The 22,096-nt window shown below is 51.5% G+C and overlaps 1 protein-coding gene across 3 annotated transcripts in view; it reads right to left on the reverse strand.

The window, feature by feature from the left end:
- Positions 1 to 19,870, reverse strand: part of TPO (thyroid peroxidase) — a 65,497-nt gene extending 45,627 nt beyond the window's left edge. For all 3 annotated transcript variants that reach the window (XM_012662175.1, XM_012662174.1, XM_012662173.1), the window contains exons 1-6: positions 19,777 to 19,870; positions 13,246 to 13,330; positions 9,888 to 10,039; positions 7,842 to 7,974; positions 3,379 to 3,508; positions 1,137 to 1,343 (exon numbers count right to left, since the gene is read on the reverse strand). In XM_012662175.1, the coding sequence (XP_012517629.1) occupies positions 1,137 to 1,343; positions 3,379 to 3,508; positions 7,842 to 7,974; positions 9,888 to 10,039; positions 13,246 to 13,330; positions 19,777 to 19,870 (801 nt within the window). The remainder of the gene's footprint in view (positions 1 to 1,136; positions 1,344 to 3,378; positions 3,509 to 7,841; positions 7,975 to 9,887; positions 10,040 to 13,245; positions 13,331 to 19,776) is intronic.
- Positions 19,871 to 22,096: the final 2,226 nt, after the last annotated feature.

The raw sequence follows: 22,096 nt of genomic DNA on the forward strand, positions 1-22,096 counted from the left end.
TTTTCTATATATTTTTAGTTGTCCGATTAATTTCTTTTTATTTTCAGTAGAGCCGGGGTCTCGCTCTTGCTCAGGCTGGTCTCGAACTCCTGATCTTGAGCGATCCACCCGCCTCGGCCTCCCAGAGTGCTAGGATTACAGGCGTGAGCCACCGTGCCCAGCCTAGAATTCAATTTCTATGACTGGTGCAGCCCTTATGGGGCCACATGGTGGTTGTTACAAGGCTTCAGCCCAAAATTCTTCCTTTTGGGCCACTTTGTTTGGGGGCCTTGCCAGCTGGGGCCTCCTCTGCAGGGGCCAGTTCACTGTCTGGGCCGCCCCCCAGGCAAAGCACAGCCGGGGTGGGCTGTCCTCCCTTCCACCTGCCCAGCGCACAGCCCAGCACGGCAAGAATTGCTGCCCAGCAAGGTTTACTGAGTGAATGTTATTGAGGACATGAGCCCGACAATCTCCATTCTTAAATATAATAGAAAATGTCCCTTGCCAGCTTCAAAGCTATTTTCTAAAGAAAAGTAATTAAAAACCCTACCTGTATTGTCTCTTTTTTTTCTGGTAAGAGTGAACATTAGCGCAATATTAATGCAGAGAAATTCTGCGGTATCTATCAAAGTCCCACGTGCACCTCTTCTGTGATTTAGCCACTTTGCCCTTTATACATTAGGCGTGTGCGTGCACCAAGATTTCGGCACAAATATATTCTCTGCTTCATCACCTGCGGCAGCGTAACAACAGCAACAAAGCTAAAACAACTTACATGCTCACGAGTGAGGGAAGTGGTTAAATAAATTGTAATGCACACATGGAATATCGAGAAGTCATAAAACAGTCAAATTTTTTCCACATGGTTATATAGAGAGAAGTATAAAAATTATTGCTAAGTGACCCTTACCGGGCACAGAGCGTGCTCATGGTATGACACAGGGATGTGAAAAAAAGCGTGTGCATACACACATGTATACGTTACATACACGCATGACAGATACCTTCCTCTAGTGGGATGCATGGAAATTCACGACTGCAGTCATCCCTTGGAATCGGGCAAAAGGAGACTTCGGCGTTTCATTCTATGCTTTTCTGACTGACCTTTTAAATGGCATTGACTAGTCTCGTAATGGAAATGAAAACATCAAACCTACCTGTATAGGGAAACATGGGCTTTGGTTCTCGCAGCTCAGCCGGCAGTCGACTCCCCCCCAAAAGGCGGCTCTGCTGGTGCTCTGAGGCGTGAACGCGATGTCGTGACCGATGTACTGCCCCCACACCGTCAGCAGGTCAGAATATTGGTCGTCTTCCGTAACAGCTTCATTCGAAACTTGGATGACCTGCCTGGTCACCTCCCGTACCTGGGCAAGAAGAGACGTCTGTCAGGACGCAGAAAGGCGCCTCACGGCAGGAAGGTGACACATTTCTCAGTGTGGGTCCTGGTCACACAACTGAGGGTGCTCAGAGATCTAGTCCCCGTGGTTACGGTGGGAATAGCCTGCGCTTTGGGTGAGACACACCTGGACCTGGGTCCCTGACTCTGACTCGTGGTGATCCGAGGGCCTGTTGGTTAACGGCTCTCAGCCTCAGTTTCCTCATCTGTGAACGGATATGAAAGTGCTGAGCTTTCAGGGTGCAGAGGGCAGAGCCCCGGCCACCGAGGACTGTTCTGAGTTCTCGTGACCTGGTGGAGTCTGCCTGGCTGGATTTCCAAGTGGCCTGGGATCAGCGACTGCTCTTTTCTCCCGAGCCCTTCCTGTCTCCAGTGGGAAGTCTGTAACTGTATTTCGTGCCCGTCTCGCCATCGTGTTTTGGGAACAGACAACCGTTTCCCGGTTTCGCAGATCCGGCTGGAGAGGATTCTTGTCCAGGAAGCCTCATGCCCACATTCTCCCCATCCCTGACTTAGACGCTCTCAACAGTGAGATTGGGTTGCGTTTTGGACACCGAACTGACGCTGTAATGGGGTGGGATTTGGGGGGTCCTTGAGATGGGATGGATGTGTTCTCATGTGGAATGGATGTGAATATTTGGGGATCAGAGGGCCCCAAAGATGTCCAGGCCCTAATACTTGGAACCTACAGATGTGATTACATTACGGGGCTTGAGATGGGAGATTGCTCTGGACTTCCGAGCGTGTCCAGTCTAATCACAGGGGTCCTTGAGGTCGGAGGCCCTTCCCGACGGCGGCCAGGGGAGATGCGGGTGTGGAGGGAGGGCAAGAAGACACCAGGCTACTGGCTTTAAAGGGCGAGGCCTGGGCCAAGGCACATGGGCACCTCTAGAAATGGCAAAGGAAAATGGCTCTCCCCTAGAGCCCTGGGAGGAACCGGCCCTGCCGGCGCCTTGATCCGAGCCCAGTGAAAACCCCACCAGACTCTGGATCTGCAGAACTGGAAGATGGGAAATCTGTGTTGCTCTAAGCCACTAAATCTGGAGTAATTTGTTGTAGCGGGACAAGGAAGCTAACACATCGTCCACATCGAAAGATACTTGGGCACTGATTTATCTAAATAGTCATGTAATCCGAGCAAATACGGGTTTATAGAATCATAGCCTCATAACAGAGTCAAGAATCTCAGGAGTTGAATTGGTTCCGTGTCCAGCACAAGGTATGAGATGCTATTATTACCCCCTGTGAGGGATGCTCCAGTTGAGGCCAAGAACTCGCCGCACGCTAAGGGCGGCACGGACGTGACTGACACCAGCCTCGCCGGGCACACGCAGCCTCAGCCACGCTCCCTGGTCCCCACCAGCTCCGGGAGCGCAGGGTCCTCTTGCCAAACTGCCATCTGGGAAGGTTGCCCGTGTGGTGGGCGGAGCTAGTCCAGAACATTCTTTGGGCTGAACAGAGCAGCCTCTGTTTTATTTCTGGAGAATTCCCTTACTAAATACAGGATAAAAGCAAACAGACTGGCTTATCCATTGGAGTGAATGGTCAAGTTGGGAGCAAATAGACCAGCAGATTGGGTCTGTCAGGCAAAGAAATTCACCTCTGGGAGCAAAGTGATCATCTTCACCTCTACATAAATGAGCGCATTCGTTATCGATAATTAAAAAGCGTCTTTGGCTGTACCTGGCCTACCTGAGGGATACAGGAATTTATCTGAACATACTGGAGTGACTGTCAAGATCGGAGCTGTAAGAGTTGGATGAAGCGTAGCTGAGTCTATACTGTTCCACGCGCTGAGTGAGTTCAGCCTTCCAGGGGCTCCTAGGCTGCCCCGAGACCGCGACCCCACCCCAAGGAGGCGCAGGATCTCAGGGAGGGGTGGGGGGGTAGAGCACGGCACGGTTCCCCAGGCACAGCCACGAGATCTCAGGAAGGGTCAGTTTGCGCCGGCACCAGGGACCCGTGTCGGCACATGGGGACCAATTCCAGCCTGAGGTACCCACCGGCGGCAGCGGAAACCCGTTGTACAGGAAGCCACGGTTCCAGCCCCTGGGCTGGCTAAAGCCATCTTCGTAGACGGGAGGCAGCCACCGCGCCAGGGCCGTGTTGGAGGCGCCCCAGCGGGGGTGTTCTCTGCGGAAATGAACGTGCGCAGGTGTGTGAGCCGGGGAGGAGAAGGACGTGGCAAGACCCCAATATAGCACACCATTCTCAAGGGACGTAAGCGAGTGGCTTCCCTGGGACCTTAGGCTTGAAGACGACTCCCCCCGGGGGCACACCTGGAGCAGGTGGACTCGGCTGGTCTCAGGGGACCCCGAGCTGGCACCGTCTGTCTGGGTGTGCTGCCCCCAGGGTGCCCCTGTGCCCCCTCCCTGGAGTTCTCTCCCACTTGTTCTTCAAAGCCAGTCTACCACCCTTCTAGAATGTACCGGGCACTTCTCTGGAGGAAAGAAACTTCTGAGGCTCCAAACATAGAGAAAATTTGAAATATTGTGGTATTTCACCATCCTTTAATCAAAGCACCATAAACCACCCGGAATGTCCTTCCTATATTCTATGTTCATTAGAAGGATGAACTTGCAGAAACTTTGGAACTTGCTGCAATGTTCTAAATTTATAAGTAAGCTAGTTGACCAGGGAACCATTAATATATTTGTTTCATTTAAAAATAAAGTCAGGCCTTTTCTGAGAGAGAGGAAGTCGTGTTTGGTTGATCTATTTGACAATGAGAACGGACTCAGTCAATTAGGTTAAATATCGGTGTTCTCCACGAGTAGACCGATCTGCAGTTTTATTCCACTGGTAAAAATATATTTTGACAAAAAATATATTTAAAGTGCATGATGCAGCAAAGGTGTGTTTATTACTATTTGACATCAAAAACTACTTCTGAGTATATTGCGTTAAGTAAGGTATACCTAAGTAGAAAAGGTGCACATATAATTAAAATTCATGCGCTATGTCTCGGATAGCTCATTATATGTTCACTTTCTGATGTGTCTCAGAAGGAATTTTGAGGACCAAGCTTTGTTGCTATAACAAGACTGTGTTTTCAAAGATATAGTCACACGAACAAGTTTCTAAGGATCTTTCGTCTGCAAAGGCAGAAAATAAGCACGGGGCTGCTGTTGAAGCACGTCTCATTCCCCACAGGTAGGGTGTCCGTATAATTCATGGGGTGGGATACTTTGGAGGCGAAAGCAGCACTGTTGACTCTTAGTGATCATGTTGGGACAACAGGTGTCAGCAGGGACCTCAGGTCAGTCGGGTGCCTGGTCACTTGGCCAACACGTGGAGGTTCACCCAACTTTCCCGTGAACCAGCTAAAACTTCCTCCCTCTCAACGGTGAGTTCATTCCAATACAAATTTACCTCTATGCTTAATAATTATCAACATTTGTAATACAGTCGTGCTGATTTAATCAATTGTGTTCTAATGGTGGTTGTAAAAATTAACTCACTCATGAAGAAAACAATTAACGTTTAGACCCTCGTTCCCACTGCAAATTTTCTAGATCTGAAGTTGCAATTTATGAAATATATAAATATGTTAAATATGCAATATAAATTATATGAATGTGCAAATATATAAATGCATGATACAACTATATAAATGTATAAAATACAATAAATGAATATATCAAAATATAATATAAACATGAATATCTACAGAGCAAATGTAAAAGTAAAGGAATATATAAAAGGAAAAAATAAAGGACTTTCAAGCATGAAATATTCTACATTTGGAAGAATATTATGGGGGGATTAGAATAGAAATATCAATTTGAAGATCAAAAAAGGGGATTTTCTGTTAGCGAAAAATTTGTTCCTTTCATTTAAAAAAACTGATCGTTAGGGTGTGACATTGTCATGGTGTCCGTGTTTCACAGCGTCTATCGGCCAAGTCCCTGCAGGAATTGCTGGCAACTGGGCACCTGCGTGGTGGGCACAAGGCGGGGCGACGCGGCGAGGGCCTGGCTGCGGGCTGAGGGTGCGTGGGGACGGGGACGCTTGCGGTGCAGGGCCTGGGAGGACGTTTGACGAGGGAGCACGGAATGGAGAAGATTGGGATCTAGGCTTCTAGAAATCCCCTCCTGCATCTGCTGTGCAGACACTTGGAAAATACGGGGGTGCAATCTGTAAGAACCATGACCAGAGAAGGATGTTTAAAAACTTTCGCAGTGTTTGGGAATACAAATACTTAAGAATTAGTTGGTTTTATCACTAAATTGTGGGCTTTTTGGATACAACATGTTTCAGTCACTGTCATGGGAACCTACTGACCGGGATGTTCTGCGCGGGAGCGAGAGGAACGGGCTCTAGCAGAACGGTCGGAGTTCGGCACCGAGCGTCCACGCGTGAAGGCGAGATCCATCCTGGCCGCGGAGGCCGACTGAGCAGTCCCTCCCCCCAACAAGTCCCTAAGGCCACCACGCGGTCCCTGAAGCTACCGAGAAGGGACTTGACTGCCCTCGTCCTTCACGCGCCGCAACTCGACCCGGGAGCGGGTCAGGACCAGTCGCGGGCACAGGCGGGTCTGGGGACACCTGGCTGCTCTGTGCGTCGGCAGGGACCGGAGTGAGGGTGATTCCATCATTAACACTCACTGGTCTCCACAAACTGGCTCAACTCGCCGAACAACACAGGACGGTGACACCTTAATCAGGGGCCGTAAGTCGGGGTTTGAAGGTTGGACGCTGCTTTACGAAGCGCTCAGACTCGTCACGGTTGGTTTGTCCTTACTGAAACTGTAAAGTGTGGCTCACAGGGAGGGGTGATATCACTCAATTTAAAATAATGAAATGTTAATTTAACTGCTTAAGCAGGGAATTTTTTTTCTGCTGATTGGCTTTTATATTTCACTAGAATGTTGCCGTAGCCCAGAGCACCCACAGGGGAGCGAGTGAACACTCAGCCAATGTGTCACTTTGTCCTCACAGTTAGTGGCCGGCCTGGCCACAGGGCGCAGGACAGATGTGTCTCTGGACTGCTCCGCCCTGCACCCGCTCTCCCCGAGATGGATCAGCTCGTGTCAGAAGAGCTTCTGTCCCCAGTGGGATCAACCAATTGTGCACATTGCACCTGTATTAGATTTGGATTAATGGCAGCAGTGGAGAATTGGCCATAAATCTGACAAAAATAAACGCATGGAACCACTTCTGAAGGGAAGCTCTATAAGGGAGGCAGCTGCCTATGCTCGCACGGCTCTGGGTCAGTGATTTGCCAGGACGGCTGCTCCTCTCTCCTGGCCCTAGGCGCTGTGGACTCTGTGATGTTCTGAATTCTAAAGAGAAAGGAAATTCTAAACTTCCAGCTTCAGGAGGGCTTGAGCGTAAAGCTCAGGATTGATGCTGGGAGACGCCGGGCAATGTGTTTGCCAGGTGTGGCCGCCCGGGCGGCGGCGTGTGGGCGCGCTCTTTCAGCTCCTGGGACTCACGTGGGGCCTCTCCCAGCCGGCCCGTCCCACCCGTGTGCACCGCAGGTGGCCCCTGTGCTGCCGCCCCCTCCCCGGCTCCCACACGCCCTGCTCTGGCCCCGCCAGCCCCGGCCCTACGCGCAGCAGGCAGAACTGACGCGGCCTCGTGTACGCACGCGGGGAGGCATGGGCTGGGGTCGGGGGCCAAAAAGTAAGAAACGTGAAGAAGGAAATTTACAATAGGACAAGTGACGGGGAAATCCAGCAGAGAACATGGCGGAAGGTGGTGGGTGGGACCCTGTTACCGGCGCTGGGTGGGCCTCTGGTGCGGAGGCTTCGGGGCTGAGACCAGGGTGACCCGAGTGGGGTCCCCACGAGCCCCTGGGACGGAGCTTCCCGGCAGAGGGGGCAGAAGGACTCAGACCTGCAGGGGTGGGGGAGCCTGGAGCTCCGGTGACAGGGAGGAGGCCCCTACGGGCACGGTCAGGCCGCGAAGCAGAGAGGAGGCCGTGGGACAGGCAGAGGGCAGAGCTCGCTCTGGGTGCGAGGGGGAGCCAGGGGGGTGTCAGGAGGTGCGGGGTGGTGTTGGCCCCAGAGGGCAGCCTGAATGTCTGGACGCAGCAGGTGGATTAGTAGCAGGGGAGGGGCTGCTGTGTCACGATAAGGGGCTGATTCGGGTGACCTCAGCTGAGGTTGGCGGTGCGAGGGGAGAAGGCGTGTCTCCAGGGTGGAAACGAGCGCCTTCGACGCCTCTGAAACGATGGGTCGGGGGTTGGGGACGCGGAGGATGACGCCTGAGTGTTTGGCTTGAGCTGTCGGTCAGACGGACCATGGGGCCACTCTGTGGGTTTGCGGGATCTGTAAGGGTGATTGGTGGTACTGAGGTGGGCGGCGCGGAGGGGATGCAGTGGGGGGGGGCAAAGCCATTCCCCAGACCGGGGGAGGGGCTCCCAGAGGGCAGGAGGGGCTCACACAGTGTTGCCTTCGCGACGGCGGCTAAGCACGATCAATCCCACGTCACGAGAAGACTGAGAACCCTACAGGCAATACCTGTTGTTGCAAGCTCCTGTGATGAGTCGGTACTTGTCGGCCAGGCACGTGTTTGGACACTTTGGTGGCAGCATGTAGGGGAGGCATCCGGACACATTCGCAACGATACTGAGTAGCTCTTCTGATAAGACATCTGAGAAAAAAGAAGAAACCATAAACTCTCTATTTGTAATCATAGATCCACCAATAAATGTTCTGCTGAAGTCTTAAAAGTGGCCCCAGCATCTGAATTTGGGGTCACGTGTAACTTAAATCATTCTTTGCCAAAGTCTACCTTCTGCCTCTCCATCAATTGCTCTTCTAACGTAATTCCCTTGAGCTTCCTTATTGCTGGGAATGTGGGTTTTTGGAACTTATTTTTGCTTTGTGATCTTTCAGAAAAGCAATCTCAGTACTCCCATCCCCAGGGGATAGCGCGGCAAGCCGCGTCTCCGAGTTGTCACCGACACTCACAGGACGCGCCGCAACGTTAACTTATCACAACTGTGCAGTGAGGCCTTGGTGCCAAGCAAAGGCCCCCGGTCTTTGGAAGGGAGAGAATGCCTAGCACTTACCCCCACCCCAATGCAAAACCCTACTTTTTACTAGACGAAGTACTAGAACTAGTGCAAATATTCACACTAGTACCCATCGTCTACGAAACACTTCATTTTTCCTTCGTACTGATTTTTGGTTCCCTTCTTGCAAATATTTCTAGATTAGACCCCAGAAAACAGTCTCCCTCCTTCACTTATTTATCTTTTTTGCCAATTCTGTCACCATTTATATGTTTTTCAACAAATCAAAGTGAGGGCAGTTTTGTTGTCCGTCAGCAGAAGTAATTATTGGTTACCTCTTCAAGATGGTTTGTACAAATCTTTGAGGATAATGCCTTACAGCTGTGATTAACCAGATACCAGTGAAATTGAGACATTCAACAGGAAACTACCCAGGGAGGAAAGCGTTCCGTTTTCAGGTAGGAGAGAAACAAAACAAGTCTCTTAATAACGAATGTTCACGGAACAACCTCAACGTGAAGACTCTACGGGAACAGCTCAGTAAACCTCGGCTATGACGTGCACTCAGCTAATGGAGGACAACGCGTGCGTCCCTCAAACAGGCAAGTAAGCGTGAACCTTCACAACAGGAAAATGCCCAGCGAAAAAGAACCAAGTGACCACAGCTGTGCAGTGACGAGCCCGTTGGAAGCAGCCCGGGCGTAGGTCCTGCTTGGCGATGAAGCAAGAGGACTCTGTCCGGTTCCTGTCACTGTCCTTGCATTCTAAACCCCCTAGACGGGCCACTCTCAGGGTGAAAACAATTCTACACAACAGCCAGGACCACACATCGGCGTGTTCTTCCTGAGCGCCTGCACCCACGGACTGAGGCGGGGGGCACAGTGACCAGGCGTGAGCCAGGAAGACCCCCGTTCTGCAGGAGTCCCAGCTCACGCCGTGACAGGACAGTGGACCAACGGTCCTTGGAAGCATCATTCAGCCTCGTGGTTGGAAACAAAACCATTTCAAATGAAACTTTGGTTGCTAAAAAATCAATTAAACTTCACTGTTAAGTTTAGGGTCTGAGAATTCTGGTTAATCCTGGTTTTGCTAAGTTTGTCTTATTCTAAAAGTGAAGTAAATAGCACCAATTAACCTAGAGCTAGTTAGAAGGAAGAACTCAGAAATCAAGTAGTTCGTGGCACTGCACTGATAAAACCTCGATCAATTCATTAAGAAGGGCCCAATGATGAGCTCCCCAAGTTTTAACTAGGGAGGGGACTATGGGAAAATCCCTAAATCATTTCATACCATAAAACAGGGTGTTTAACTTATTACACTGGTTTTCCAGATTTGATTTGAATAGAGAGGAACAGTTATTTTCCAGATTAACAGAAATCGGATGCCACGACTGACTGGTGAGCATTTTAAACAACTGCAGCCTTTGTGCCCTGCAGGGGCAGAACCACATCCCGCCCGGTGTCACGTAGGAAACGTCTCCAAACACGCCACCCGGAAGGGAGTCGGTGGGTCCTCGCCGGGGCTGGGAGGGGGCGCACGAGGCGCTTACCGGTGGGATGCTGAGATCGCTGGAGTCCCATCGCTCGGATCGAGGTCTCCATGATCTCCGCCGCCCGGGAAACGGCCCCACCCGTCAACTCGGGCAGTTTGGAGAAAGACAGAAGCTGCTCTGCGGAAACAATTTCCCTTTTTCTGAGGTTTCTGCAGCACAAATAGGAGATATGAAGTTAGTTATTTACTAACGGTTGCTTTGGTACTTAATTACCAGTTAATGAAGCAGGTTTATCGAGTAACTACCACGGCGCAGTTGATGTGCCGGGCCCTGTGCAAGGCGGAACCCACACGGCCCCTGTTGGCAGGTTTAGTAAAAGGGATGGATACAAAGGGTAAATAATGTGTCAGTTGAACAGGGGAAGAAAACGGCTAATATTTGCCCTCATTAAACTTCCATATCTGAACTCCTTTGGTTTTCACATCAATTGCTGAGAGAGGCCGTCTCACCCAGACCTAGACACGATTTCTTTCTGTCCCAGCCAGGGGGACGGGGGATCGGAGCACAAACCCCGTCCAGGTCTCACAAGCCCAGGCTGCAGGTGACCTGGCTGGAAACCTCGTCCTTCTGCTCCAGCGCGGAGAACCAGCCGCAGCAGCGGAGCGGGGCAACGACGCCATCTATGGTGAGAGTCACAAACACGCCCACGGAATAGGAAGTCCACAATCCTGTCTCACCTGCCGGTGTCCTGTCCTCCTGCACAGGTACCTGGCTGGCCCTGTTGGGCTCTCCGCAGCTCCCACTGCAGGGAACCAACGCAGGGTTTCACGGTTCACCTGAGTACTAGCATGTGAGGACCTAGGGTCCCTGCACAGGCGGCACAGAGCGGACCTTTGCAATGACGCTTCCAACATCGTCACAGCTCAGAGCTTCGCCTGAGCACCTGCGGCATGGCCGCATTGAGGGCTGAGTCAGCCTCACTGTCCTCTCCTGGAGGTGCACACCCAACTCCGAAGGAGGAGTTGGCCACCTTGGGACACTGAAGTTGCCGTGGCCAGGCCCTGGCGGAGGGACGGAGTGACCACAGCAGACTGTGCTCTGGGGGCTCCAGATGCCTGCACCCCTCCATCCAGTTTGCAGGATGCCCTGGCAGTGTGTCCACGAGGGGTGGAGACTATTGAGGGACAGTTTCCCACGGGTCTAGGTTGTTTCTTCACGTCCTATGAAAACAAAGCTCTTAGTTCACTATCTTCTCAAGCATGTTTGGATAATGACCAGGGTGGAAGACAGAGGTGCACTCTCCCTCCAGAGCACACGGCTACACTTCCCAGCAGAACGGGGAGCAGGGACGGAGGGCAGGCTCACTCCTCGATACGAAAGATTGGGTTCCCTGAGCTCAGGGTCCTCTCGTGGGATGTGACCCGCCCGCGTGCGGGTGTCCCCTGGCCTTCTCTGTCGCTCTGTGGGAGTCAGTCTCAGCGAACTCTGGCTGCGCCTGCTGCTGAGGGTAAAGTCTCCGTCCCTGCCCCACAGAGCTGGGGAAGCTGGGCTATCAGCCCGTGAGCAGGTGACACCTCAGGCCCTCCGCTGTGGGTCACACTCTCTCTTCACCTCCCTTTCCAAAAGGTGGTGCCAGGCCGCCGTCAGCGAGCGAGCGAGAGACATAACTTAGTCACAACTCTATCGTTGGATATTACTATTCAGAAAAGTTTCTGTTCCTTTTCAGCTCTAAAGTAACTAGATTCTTCTTGAAATATAAAAATACGTTATGATCATTAAGACTTTTACTCAAGGGTGGTTCTACCAACCAACCACAATATTTTCCGATTATCTGTAGTGAACTCATCCCTAAATCGAGTGCGTTATTCCTGTGTCTGCCCTTACAGGAGGAACGCGGGCTTTTCAGAACGGCCCGTGTTTTCAGTTCATCCTCACATCCCCAGCACTGAGCCCAGTGGCTGACAGGTAGTGGAAACAGTATCTCTTAAGGAAATGAGTACAGTTGGGGTAGGTATGTAGGTGTTTTTTGAGAGCTATCAAAAAGTAAATCTTTCCAGTGAGGAACCCCTGACTGGCGCCTGTGTCCCAGGCACTGACCACTAGAAGTTATCTTTAGGGTCGAGGCATGAATTGCCAAATGGTCTGTTAACGGCCACTGTTACTAACAGAGTAACATACACCTGTCATTATATATGCACTTCATACCATTCCTTATTCCAATCTCTCCTGGGTAGTTCATGTCAGTTTTAGACATACTAAAATGTGGTTGAGCTTATGAGAAATATTTTTCTCTTTCTTTCCCTTTTGATTAAAGTTCGTAGAGAATAAGTAAAAACTTGCAGTCGATATGGATGATAAGTTATTTTTTTCTGGCTACATTAATGGCAATTTGGAATACATCAACTGCTGCCTTGTGATCCTTTGTATCTTGAAAGTTTGTATAATTTTCAGTCAACTTCTAGCAAAATAATAAACTTGTGAGGATACACATGCCTGGCAGTTTTTTGTTTGTTTTAAGTTTTTGCAAAAATTGTAACATGAGACCATGATATCATGAACAGTGGTGTCTGTTGTAGATGTAAATTAAGGTGTTTGTTAATCATTTCAAGACAGGATGAGGCATGGATTTAAATCTCTATACCTTAGTGATGCTGCCGTCGGTTGTATCCCAACCGCCAACACCTGGGACCTGCTCTCTCCTCCCTCCTTAGTCTGCCCCAGCTCTCGAGCGGGGACGCTGACTTTTCTACCAGGACGTCCGCATTTTAACCTAGAAATGGGACCTTAACCTGCTAAGCATTCCAAGTACTAAATACTAAGCATTCCACGTCCTATAACCAGGGCACGATTAACCACTGATTGCACCGTGGTGCTCTCCCCTCAGCTTTGCTAAAAAAGAATTTGGGATTCAGTGTTAGTTTTGATAGTTGCTTACACAGACACTGAAAGCGACTTAACGCATGTGAGCTTCAGTTCCTAATTGCAAAATGGAGAGATTGGAACAATTTTGGAGGCAACTATGAAAATTAAAATAGTCAATGTCTGTGAAGAATCTCTCAGAGCACTTGGCACATACGAGTGACATTCATGGAGGTGTCCCTCCCACCCCGTTCCCTAGTTAGTGTGACGCACCTTCCCCCATGCCATAGATGGCGATATCCGTTATGTCGCGGTGGCCCCATCCCCCCTTCCCACTGTGTCATGGTCACCCCATCCCCCCTTCCCACTGTGTCATGGTGACCCCATCCCCCCTTCCTACTGTGTCCCAGTGGCCCCATCCCTCCTTCCCACTGTGTCCCAGTGGCCCCATCCCCCCTTCCCACTGTGTCATGGTGACCCCATCCCCCTTTCCCACTGTGTCATGGTGGCCCATCCCCCCTTCCCACCGTATCCCGGCGGCCCCATCCCCCCTCACCTCTCCATCGTGCGTCGGATGGCGCCGTCCACCAGGATCCTGCTCTGCTCCACGACGCTGATGACGTGAGAGTCCTCCATCTTTCCTGGGGGTGGAACATGGGACACTCACAACACGGCCAACACAGCAATACTCTGTCACTCTTATCTCTGTCCGCCAGGTCTGGCTTGAGGACGTGGCAGCCACAGGACTTCCGTGGCTGGCAGACCACGAGGTCCTGGGGAGATTATTTACTCCACGAGCCTCGGCGCCCCCGTGACAAGGGGCCTGAGCCCCACCTGGCAGAGCTGCCTGCGGGACAGGACGAGGAGTCATTGACACGTAATTCGTCACTTGCCGGACCCCTTCTAGTGATTCTGAGTAACCTCTTTTCTGAATATCTTAGTTGCCTAAATTAGTAATAAAGTTCATAATAATATTCGCCTATTTGCACATTTAACAAAACATAAATTATTCAAATACACCAGCGATTTCCAATGGAAACACTCTTATTTGTTTTAGTACTTGGAAAGCTTAGCAGGTTAAGGTCCCATTTCTAGGTTAAAATGCGAAGGTCGGATGACAGGAGGTGGCAAGTGCGTCCGCAAGGCCCAGAGTGACTTGAGTCGCTGAACTGACTTTTGTGTAATCAACACTTCATCAAAGAAAACACGCTTATTTCTAAAAATAAATAGAGTGTCAGAAGATTTTTGAGCATTACACATCTATGTAGAAATAAAACTATTTATAAAAGGTAGATTTATTTATCTTCAGAATTAAGTATCACAGCATATTCCAGAAAATAAACTAATGAGTAAGCCTGGCATTACTGGGCTATCCGACGGCCTCTGTCCACACATCTAACTGTTAATGATTATTTCCCGCGAGAAGAAGCGGAGTGCGCCACACCGGTAGAAAACAGGAGGCCCTGCAGACCAGCCGCTCCCGAGGGCTGAGACCACACCGGGTGCCTCGGTCTCCCAGGGCCAGCCTGGCGTCCTGAGATGTCACCTGGACAGGCGCCTACAGCGCGTGCAAAGCTTCAGCCCGAGGCCTTCTATGCCCCGCCCTGCCCCAGGCCACCGTCCACACTGTCCCTTCTGCTCCTGTATCTCTGCCCTGCTCCAGGGGGTCTTTGGCCCCCCGATTTCCTAAAGTGCAGCGTAACAGAGTTAGGAGAGAATCTGTCACGAGTCAACTCTTGGGGATCTGGGACGAAGCCACTGAGTGCCTGGGGTGGAGAGTGTCCTCCCCGGGCCTGGCAGAGAGTGATCCGGGTCGTGTCTCCCGGAGTGGACACCCGTGGGCAAGGGCTGGGAGGGAGCGGCCGGGTGCAGCCGAGGGCGCCGTGCCCGGGGCAGCAGCTCCACCTGGGTCCAGCACCATCACCCTGGCCTGAGCTTGTGGCTGGGATCCGCACCGGGGAGCCGGCCTCCCGCCAGCGAGCGCGCGCTCAGGACAGTGGCGGTGGCGGAGCCCATCGGGGAGGAGCACAAGCCCACAGAGAAGACGAGACACACGCACACCACAACAACACACGAAAACACGACACCACAGACAACACCCGCGGGCGCCGCGGCAAAAACACCCACAGATCACACACACGGAGACCCACACCCAAAAACAAAAAAGCGCGGACACAACACAGGGGGGGTGTGTGTATATCACACCCACACCCCCCTAGACACGCTGCACAGCCCCCAAAAAAACAAAACGCACAGCCTCGTCTCCGCGCACACACACGGCCCCGCGCTCCCACAGCGAGAACAACACCGCGCGCGGACACCTCGGGGTCACACGCGCCCCCACATGGCGCAGACCCCACACACCACAGCGCGCCACAGAGACACCCACACGCGGCCCACACCTCAAAAAAAAAAGCACAGAGACACACAAAAAAACAAAACCCGCGCGCGGTTCTCGCCCCTCAGAACACAGACACCCCACAACACTGCCAAAAAGAGAGGTGCACAAAACGCGGCACACAGCCCCACAAAAACCCCGCGCGCCCCCAGATCGCGCGCTCGCCTCCCCCCCCCCGCCGGCCGCCCCCACCACCCCCACCACAGACCTCCGCGCCCCTCCTCCTCCCTCCTCCCAGCAGCCTCACCCAGACACCCACCTTCAACGAGCACCTTCGCCTGGATGCGCCGTAGTCCTCTGGACCCCGGCCGAGCCAATGGCCTGAGGCATCCCCGGCAAGTCAGGTCCTCGAGCAGGACACGGCAAAGCTCTCTCCTCGCCTTCCCCGAGGTGGGTCCATTTCCCCGTGAAGCCTCTCGAGAAGGGTGCGCGTCACGGCCGCCTGCATAGAAGTGGGGCCACCCTGACAGCCACCCCGTCCTTCCCTGCGCTGTCACCAGAGACCTTGCCGAGACGAAGGACACTCCTGCCTGCGCCTTCACCGCAGCACCCGAGGCTCCGGGCTCCTCATACGGAACTTCGACCTTCGCAACTTCACCAAGACCCGTCTGCATGTTTCGGTGGCTCCGGACATCAAGCCCAATTTCTCCCTCACCTTGTGGACCGTTCGACCTCGAAGCTCCAGCTCAGGACTCCTCCTCCTGAAATCCTCACGCTCCTCATCTGCAGACACCAGAGAGAAGTTGGTCCTCACGTTCGCGGCGCCCGTGCGGGCGGGCCTGTCACCGCGGTTGCCCGGGGCTGGGCACGTTCTCTCCCCGGTCCTCCCGCGCTGCTCAGATTGAACGCTGGTTTTCGGCAGGTGCTTGGCAATTATTGAAGAATCAACTGATTTAATACGGAGAAATGTGTTTCTCTGTCTCCACCGCCCTTGGAAATGGCAATTGCTAAAGAGATCTTGTTATTGACCTATACTGACATTATTAATATGCTGTTACTTAGGCTTAACTGATCACATATTGCCTATTCTCTGGTTTATTTTCTTACTAAAACATTGTAGTGAGTTTTAAAAAGTAGGTTTATAGACCAGCAGATCCTTATAGACTAGCATATCATTATTCTTTTAAATTTTATGAAAGAAATACATACATATTTTGTATTGTAAAATTTCCCCCACAAAACATAGTTCTCATCTATGACGGTCTCACATCTCTGCGGGAACTGAGCGGATCTCGGCTGTTCAAGGTAGTTACTTCTTGGCAGAACAGAGACAGCCGACGTCCACCATAGGGGAGGAAAGAGTCTTCTCTCCCTGCCCGTCTTAGACCAGCTTTCTGGGGCCTTGCACACCAGACTGGCAAAGACAGTAACGGGAGAGACCAGGGCAGTTTATTGATGCGTGCATTGCGCCTAACACAGGAGCACCCAGACGTAATTCAAAGGGTGGTTAGAACTGGGACTTCTGTCTCATCTTAACAAAAGTACGATACGTTCTATGCAACGGGAAAGACAGAGGAAAAGCCCCTAAGGGCCTGGGCGACTGTGAGGAGAGGAGCACAGGAGGGAGCTCGGGAAGACGAGGGCTGCGGAGTGAGGTTTGCCGCTCGGATCCCAGGCTGGGCGGGGCCTGGAGCTCCCTGGCCATGAGCCCCTGTCCCTCCTGGCAGCGAGGGGAGTGGGCTCTTCTGGCCATTTGTGTCCTGCTCTTGAGCAAACGGGGGAGGGCAGAGAGCGTTCCTTGCATCTGCTTCCCGCCGGCTGCCACAGCTCAGAGCTTTTCTCCGGCCCCCGTGGCGTGTGGGGGTGGCAGGTTCTGAACCCGTCGCGGCACCCGCAGTCCCACAATCACGTTCTTCCTCCTGTGGTCTCTGCCGTGGCGCAGAGCGGCCCCAGCAGTGAGGGGCCGTCCGGAGCAGAAGCCTCATGGCCTTAGAGATTTTGAAACCAACACTTCTATTTTTTTAGAACTGAAAACTAAACTCTAGGGAGCCCTGTGCCTCAATCACTTGGTCTGGGGACACCCCTGCCGCCGGCTCTCCGTGTGGGGTGTGCCCCCCCAGATTGCTGCGGCTCTGGTAGGGTGCACTGCCCCCCAGGAAGTTCTACTTCACACATATTACACATAGAGGGCTGGAATTCTGGAAGGCATTGTGCAAAAAATGCTGCATTTCAGGAAGAATAAGGAAGTTACCTTGTTCCAAAGAGTGTTCATCTGACACACACACCCGGGAAAGTCGGAACCTCCCTTCTCCAAGCCCCGCCCCACATGAGGCCCCTGCGCTGTGCCCCGCACAAGCCTGCGCCCCGGGGCTGCGTACAGACCCGCGCTTTGCTCACTTCAGTGGTCCCTGCTTGCTGAAGCCAGAGAGCTGGAATGCATTTGCCAACGTTCCTTTTCAGACGAATTCACTCAGGCGATCTTCCCAGATTTCTCGGTCTGCAGGCAGAGCCTCTGTTCCTGCTGTTCTGTTTTCTTTTAATCTTCCTCCAACTCACGGAGCGTTTGCCGTGAAGATAACTGCACGTAAATCTTGATTTTGCACAAACACTGGATGCATCTCAGTCTGTCGGTGATGAATACGGGGGCGGTTCCACGACAAACAGACTATTCAGGATTGTAGAGAAGGGATTTATATCACATTTTTCTCACTCCTACAATGGTCGTGCCTACATTTTGGGGGGGCGGAAATGAAATCTTTTTCCATTTTCAAATATTTTTGTCACAGTAGATTCAGGCGCTGAAGTTTATTTCTCTTTGAGCTTTGGCTTTCAGGGATCCCACTCTGGAACTTTTACTGAGCAAGAATTTCTCCTGCCCCACACAAGCCTAAGCATGTGCCAAGGCCTCGCTCTGGTACTTGTACATTTCTACAACTTTCAGACTGGCTGGTGAGGCCCGAACTGTGCATCCAGGACTGACATTGTCCACTGAGTACTTATCCGGGTTCGGGAGGAGGGGTGTGCCGTTGCCCGTCTGTCTCTGGGTTTGCTCTGCACGGCGGGTAGGGAATGACTACTGGTTTCGCTTCACAGTCTGTGAGCACAAGTGATGCGAATCCAAACACACACAAAATTACTTAGTGTCAGTTTCCACATGAATTTAAAACTGGAAAAGACAATCTCAAAGAATATAGGATTGAAACATTATGAGACAAATAATATTTTCTAAATAAGTAATTTACAAAGTAAGCACGTAGTAGGTCAGCTTCACCCCAAAATATTCTAATGAACAGTAAAATGTGTTCCAAAGTGCTTTATTATCAATTGCTGTATTTGCATTACTTATGTATTTACTGAAAGTTTAAGCAAAAAAAAAAGTCAAGTCTCTCATAGATGGAGAAATTATAATAAAAAATTGTTCTAGTAAAGCTATAGATACTGCCTATCCTGACATTTACAAAAATACAATTTCGAAAATAAAAAATGTGGTATGCAATGTTTTGTATGTTGTCGAATATCTCTTATGCATAGCAATTTGCTCACAACTAGCTACTTGGCTTCTGACTTTTGTTACTATTGTTTTATACCACTGATACTATAACAAATATGAAATAAGAGGACAAAGTAATTAATTCACAAACCACTTGCTGAACACTGACCACGCTGCTGGCTCTAGAAGGATTGACTTCCTGGGGGAAGATGCAAAACCACTCTTCCTCGAGGCACTTTAACACTGGAGTCAGTTTTTACTTTCTCCAGTGCTGGCCGGGGCGGTGCACACACCACTTTGATGGAGACTCTCCCTGCTGCTCTCGACTCACGCCTGTGATGGGCGATTCTTCAGTTTCCCCATTTGCCGCACACGCCCGGCGCCTGCCAGGCTGGCAGGAGGGGCCCCCGCTTGGCCCGACCTCAGAGTGGTGTGACCAGCGGTGCGGGCCGTGGGCAGGGGGCCGTCGTAGGGCTCACAAGTCTGTGGGGGGCTCCGGCACAGCCTGCGATATGCCGTGAACCCCCGTATTCAGGAAAGTTGAAAACACGTGGCTCCCAGCAGGAGGCAGGGCCGGGCGTGGACAGTGGACAGGGCAGCAGGGACGGGGGGAGGAAGACGGAGGAGGCCTCCAATTCGGGGCTGGGGGCAAGAGCAAGGTCCCAGGGCAGCACGACAGGCCGGGGATGACTCTAGGGAGGTGTCAACTGTCCCAGGGGCCAGAGAGTGTCCACGGGGCTGCAATTTCTAGGCAAAGGCCCCTCTGATGTCCACATCAGTGAAACTCAGAGTTCGGGACTTAATTTATTTATTTGTTTATTTTAGCAAAAGAAAAGCAAAGAGTTTGATGTGTGATTATTTTAACTACTCTATCTCAGTAGCTTTTTTAACCTAATTTCACATTGTAGCACACTGATTCCAGAAAACACATCACAGAGGTTATTTAATAAAAATTGATTTTATAGGAAAGAAACAAAAATACTCCCATAGCAATTTTTATTTCAAATACATGAGCAGGAACAGATGGACATTCCCTATTGTGTACTCAGAGGAAAATCTGTTCTCTTTCAGAAAGAATTATGCCACACCAGTACTTTACTCCTTCTAAACTTAAGAACTACAACTTTCCTCGTGAAACGTGACGAAACATACCCTACAGGGTCCCAGCTGACTCTCAAAACCACCACTGTGCTCTCTATTTTGCTAATTTTGAAGGTAATTTTATAAGGTCAAAAGACCATATTTTCTTTGTTACCTACCCCAGAGGAGTTCTCTGCCTCTCCAGATGAAAGGGAAGAGAACTTCAGTGCAGATCACGACCAGCACGACAGCCAGGACCACAACCGCTCTCATCCTGAAACAGAAACCAGGAGACGACCAGTGTGGTGGGGGCAGCAGGAGCCGCTTTTCTGGCTCTGACGGACTCGCTCCGCCCCGGCCGCAGGGCCTGGTTCCCAGGGCTCAAGGGCTGCCGTCTGGGGAGTCCGAGCCCTGGGGCCAGGCAGGCTTCAAGTGTCCCAGTGATTTGAAAATAGATTTTTCATATCTTATCACCAAACTATCTCGGTAACAGCTTATTTTAATTTATGACACTGTCAAACAGTGTGAAATTACTGGTAATAGTTACTGGGAATAAAAGACACATATTTCCCCTAATAGATCTATGCGGCAAAAGGTGAATCGTATTAGAAATTTAGCCCTTATAAAGGGGATAACCAGAGCCCTGAATGCCTACTGAATTCTTACAGCATTCTCGTGCTTACAAAATGATTTCAGAGTTACAGAGTTGTTAAGACAGAGCAGAAGATTCAATCATTTCTACTTCCAAAATCTTTGCTTTCTTAATCTTAGACTCCCTGTAGCTCTTTCTGAAGCACTAACATTGCTGAGCAGGGCGGCACTTATGAGAACATTCCGACAGGACCACGGCCCAGTGACGGTGCTCCATGGACCGACCCAGGCGCCCGGGGGCGTCTGAGCTGAGCTCACGGAAGGCACAGCAAGGACCAGGGGCTGAGAGAAGCTCCCCACATTTGCCACGCAGCCCAAACAGTGGCCTCTCTTGGACCACTTCACAAGTTTCAATGATGGTTTTCTCTTAGAAAATGGAAAAATAAGAAATTTCACAACCTGACCTTTTTCTCTTCTCAGCCAGGAACTCGACTGTGTGCTGTCGGGCACCTTATCGGTGGCGGTAACTCTTCTGACGTGAGCGTCGACTGCTGTCCAGGGACGCGGCCGCCCCAGATAAACCAGCCCTACGCTCCGGTGCCCAGTCAAGACGCGAGGAGGGGACGGGCTCCCGTCTGCTGCAGGAACAGAATGTTCCCAGGACGTTGTTGTGTTTGCACCAAGCTTCTTGCGTGTCCCCGACTGTTCAGGAAGAAAAGCACCACGTCATTCGGGTCCACGTGAGGTCCAGCCTCTGGCCACGTGATTTAGGAAAAAAAAAGAAAGAATATTTGTGTGAGAAAGAAGAAAACAACAAAAACCAACCCTCACAACACTGACATTTCCTGCTCTTCCTGTCCTCAGCTGGCCTGGCGCTGCCCATGGCCACGGAGGATGCGCGGGCAGCTCTGGGCGGGCTGTTTGCTGTCCGGGGCCCTCAGTGTGCTCACTGCCGGAAGGTGAATGAGTGTGTTTTCCAGTTTGCTGGGGTGAAAGATGAACACGGTCCGGATGTGTTCACACACACCAGAATGTCCCGCTCCGTTCTTGTGGAGCTGTGGGAGAGACCACCAGGGCTGAGAGACCCGAGAGGAGGGTCCGCAGGCTGCGTTCTGGAAGTTAGGGGACGAGAGGTTCTCACGGTTAATCTGTGTTCAGGTTACACACCTGGCCACGAAAATGATCAAACTAACATGTGCGTTCAACAATTCATTCAGGCCAATGCGACATCAGCTTACAGACTTCCATTCCAGGCAACGTGCTAAGCAGAGCACATTTCTTCCCCATTAAGAACAAAGTAAGGCCGGGCGCGGTGGCTCACGCCTGTAATCCTAGCTCTCTGGGAGGCCGAGGCAGGCGGATTGTTTGAGCTCAGGAGTTCGAAACCAGCCTGAGCAAGAGCGAGACCCCGTCTCTACTAAAAATAGAAAGAAATTAATTGAACAACTAAAAATATATAGAAAAAACTAGCTGGGCATCGTGGCGCATGCCTGTAGTCCCAGCTACTTGGGAGGCTGAGGCAGAAGGATCACTTGAGCCCAGGAGTTTGAGGTTGCTGTGAGCTAGGCTGACGCCACGGCACTTTAGCCCGGGCAACACAGCGAGACTCTGTCTCAAAAAAAAAAAAAAAAAAGAACAAAGTGAGCAGGAAGCCCCAGAGACAACAAAATCTCTGAGGAGTGCGTGGCAGGACGAGAAGCGGAGGTACCTGCGGCAGGACGGGGCACGTGCCCTGCTGGGGCGGCTCTCACCGGCGCCGGCAGCGCAGGCTGTGAGCCGAGACCCCAGAAACAATGTCAGTGGTGAGGGAGGGCTGGGTTCTAGAGGGTTCTTGGACGGCTAAGAGAACACAAATGTTTTCATGGTTTTCGGGGTGGACTCTGCCCATGTGGGCTCACTGCGTGAGGA

Source organism: Propithecus coquereli, unplaced genomic scaffold (genome assembly GCF_000956105.1).
Source record: "Propithecus coquereli isolate 6110/MARCELLA unplaced genomic scaffold, Pcoq_1.0 Scaffold753, whole genome shotgun sequence".
Lineage (NCBI taxonomy): Eukaryota > Metazoa > Chordata > Mammalia > Primates > Indriidae > Propithecus > Propithecus coquereli.